This window comes from Mizuhopecten yessoensis, unplaced genomic scaffold (assembly GCF_002113885.1).
Source record: "Mizuhopecten yessoensis strain PY_sf001 unplaced genomic scaffold, ASM211388v2 scaffold11021, whole genome shotgun sequence".
Lineage (NCBI taxonomy): Eukaryota > Metazoa > Mollusca > Bivalvia > Pectinida > Pectinidae > Mizuhopecten > Mizuhopecten yessoensis.
The window spans coordinates 198,853-201,744 of NW_018408839.1; the positions used below are offsets into that span (position 1 = coordinate 198,853).

The following is a 2,892-nucleotide window of genomic DNA, read 5'->3' on the forward strand; positions in this document are numbered from 1 at the left end:
CAGATTTCAAGGTAAAAAAAGTGGAAAGTGTTTTCATCAAATCATGTTTCACTATTATTGACTGATTTTATGCATAATGATAATTTTTCTAAAAAGATGATTCAAGTGATGATAAATACTGATAAAGCATTTTCTTTCTATTGATGATCTAAAATGACCCAAAAATCTTTCTCAGAAACATGGGGACTATCAGTATATATCCCTTATTAAAGAAAACAATAACTATAATGCTGGTAATTTCATTCCAATATTTTACATACCATTAAGGATTTAGTGCAATAAATGTAGTTGGTTACAAATACAATGTTCTAAAATAATAACTAATGAAGGAATGAACCTTCAGCTTGTGTTAATAACTTTTCAAACCCTAATTAAATACAAATGTATGTTTAAACTAGGCTCTTCTTTTGTGTGTGTTAACATTTCTCACATGTGTGTCCTCATTTTCATGTTGTTGATTTGCCGATATTTACAACTGTAATGTAGATGGGTGTGGAAAGATTTAGATATGGACTTATGAACCGTCACTCAACAAAGCTAAATCACCAAGATTAGTCATACAATGGTCCTTTGAAATGCATTGAAGGCTTTCAGAAGAGCATTGTGCATGGTTTGTTGGAAAATATCATGCAGATGTATTCTTGTCCAATAATATATGGTTNTTGAAGGCTTTCAGAAGAGCATTGTGCATGGTTTGTTGGAAAATATCATGCAGATGTATTCTTGTCCAATAATATATGGTTATTAGGTGTCATCACATCGCCATTAGGTGTCATCACATCGCCATTAGGTGTCATCACATCGCCATTAGGTGTCATCACATCGCCGTTAGGTGTCATCACATCGCCAGCATGGTAGACTTAGACATATTTTATACAGATAAGGTTCACTATTGTGTAGCCATTCAGCATATAACTGATGCTATTTTTTAGGGTGCGCCTTTTTGACAACACTGCTTGTCTGGTTTTATATGAACACTGCACTGAGGTGAGTAGATTTCTTTTGTTTCAGTTTCTATTAGACAACATGTTATTGTAGAAGTGACCATTTATTTTTCAGTAGTTTTGACTTTCTTAATAAAACAATTGCTAGTTTATGATTACTAATGAAGAAATAGTTTCAATTGTTGTGTGAATTAGTGCCTTGATATGAACATCTTGAAATCACTCTTGGCAACTAACTTTGGATAAAGAATCACAACATAAAAGTTTAAAGACAGCAAACTGACGAAAATCTATCTTCTATTCTGGTTGATAACTCTTCACTCCTGAAATAAGATATCAACCTGTTCTGAAAGTATTCAAAGATATACAGGGTGTATGGAAGGAAAACAGTTTTAGTATACATGTACATGTATTTGATTATGCACAGCCAGGTCCTTAATAGCACAGGAAAATACACTATACAAATATTCTGGCAATTTCCAAAATCACAAGGTAAAAAGTCAGGCTCATGGACAGACACATCAGAAGGCTGAAAACAGAAAATTAATTGTACCTTGCATACTAATATAGATTGAAGTGGTAGATTGTTACATAACTTATTGGAATCATATGATCAATATCAAGGTCACAATTCTTGGGTGTTTGCTTCTCCAGACCATTTCCTCAGAATTCAATGCAATAGCCTACCAATATCATACCAGCATCGCACACCTGTTTGAAAGTACTTAGATAACTTGAATGAGGTCATGTTTCAGGATTCTACCTCCAAAGTCAAGATTGTCATTGTTAATAATATGACATTGTTTCTAAATTTAATTAAACTCTGAAATGATAAAACTTCAGTACAATCCAGTTGTATAAAACACATTATAGGAATGATTCTTTCATGCCCAGGAGTGTAGGATAGGGAAATTCTCCAGAAGGTTTTCAAACTGAGTAAAACCCAAGGCTTACCTAGAGTTTCGTATAAGGGTTTTGTCTCAATTCAAAAAACTCAAGATAGGATTTCCCCTTTCTATACCCTTGGTAATGAAAAATATTTTTTTCTGGTTCAAATTGCCAGAAGCTCAGAAACTAGAGAAATCTTTTTGACTGAAAATCAATTTCAAAATAAATGTACCAATTTTTCCCCAATTTTTTTTTGGGGGGGGGGTGGAGAAATGGTCAGCGTGAACTAGCATACCATACCCCATTTCAGTGAACTTTGTATGTGCAAGAAAATTATCCTTATCTTTCTGACCTATATAACCAAAACTTAATGTTAGTTTTAAATTTAATCACATTGGCATCATGGCATGAGAGTTTCCTGTATTTCATGACATCACCTCAGTTTTGTCCTATCGTGCATCATGCAAATGAAATGAGGTGACAAGTAGAAATTTCTTACACACTTTTCTTGGCCTAAACAGTTCTATCATACAATCCCACAGGAACGAAAGAAAAAGAGTTGATAATACAAACATTTCTATCACACAGACCTGGCATTACACACTTTCAGCACAGTTTGACAGGTACATAATACCCTTGTTCTTGGTTAATTTTTTTAATGATACATTCATGCAGGTGTTTTCTTTTTATCAGAATCCTACTGCAACAGTGAAAGATATCAAGTGTAAAAGTAAAAGCAAGTGGAGGCCTCAGCCGCTGGATACTGTGGTACGTAGACCCATAGGGGAACACTGGTACCTAGGCCCAGTGGGGGATACTGTGGTACTTATGCCGAGAGGGTTATACTGTGGTATGTAGGCCCAGTGGGGGATACTGTGGTACTTATGTCCAGATGGTTATACTGTGGTATGCAGGCCCAGTGGGGGATACTGTGGTACATAGGCCCAGTGGGGGATACTGTGGTACGTAGGCCCAGAGGGTAATACTGTGGTATGTAGGCCCAGTGGGGGATACCGTGGTACTTATGCCCAGAGGGTTATACTGTGGTATGTAGGCCCAG

General features: G+C 35.8%; 1 protein-coding gene across 2 annotated transcripts in view; it reads left to right on the forward strand.

Annotated features, from left to right (window-relative positions):
* LOC110464690 (DNA topoisomerase 3-alpha-like) overlaps window positions 1–2,892 on the forward strand; it is a 38,025-nt gene that overhangs the window by 18,195 nt on the left and 16,938 nt on the right. For both annotated transcript variants that reach the window (XM_021520035.1, XM_021520036.1), the window contains 2 exons: window positions 933–987; window positions 2,526–2,600. In XM_021520035.1, coding sequence (XP_021375710.1) covers window positions 933–987; window positions 2,526–2,600 — 130 coding nt within the window. The remainder of the gene's footprint in view (window positions 1–932; window positions 988–2,525; window positions 2,601–2,892) is intronic.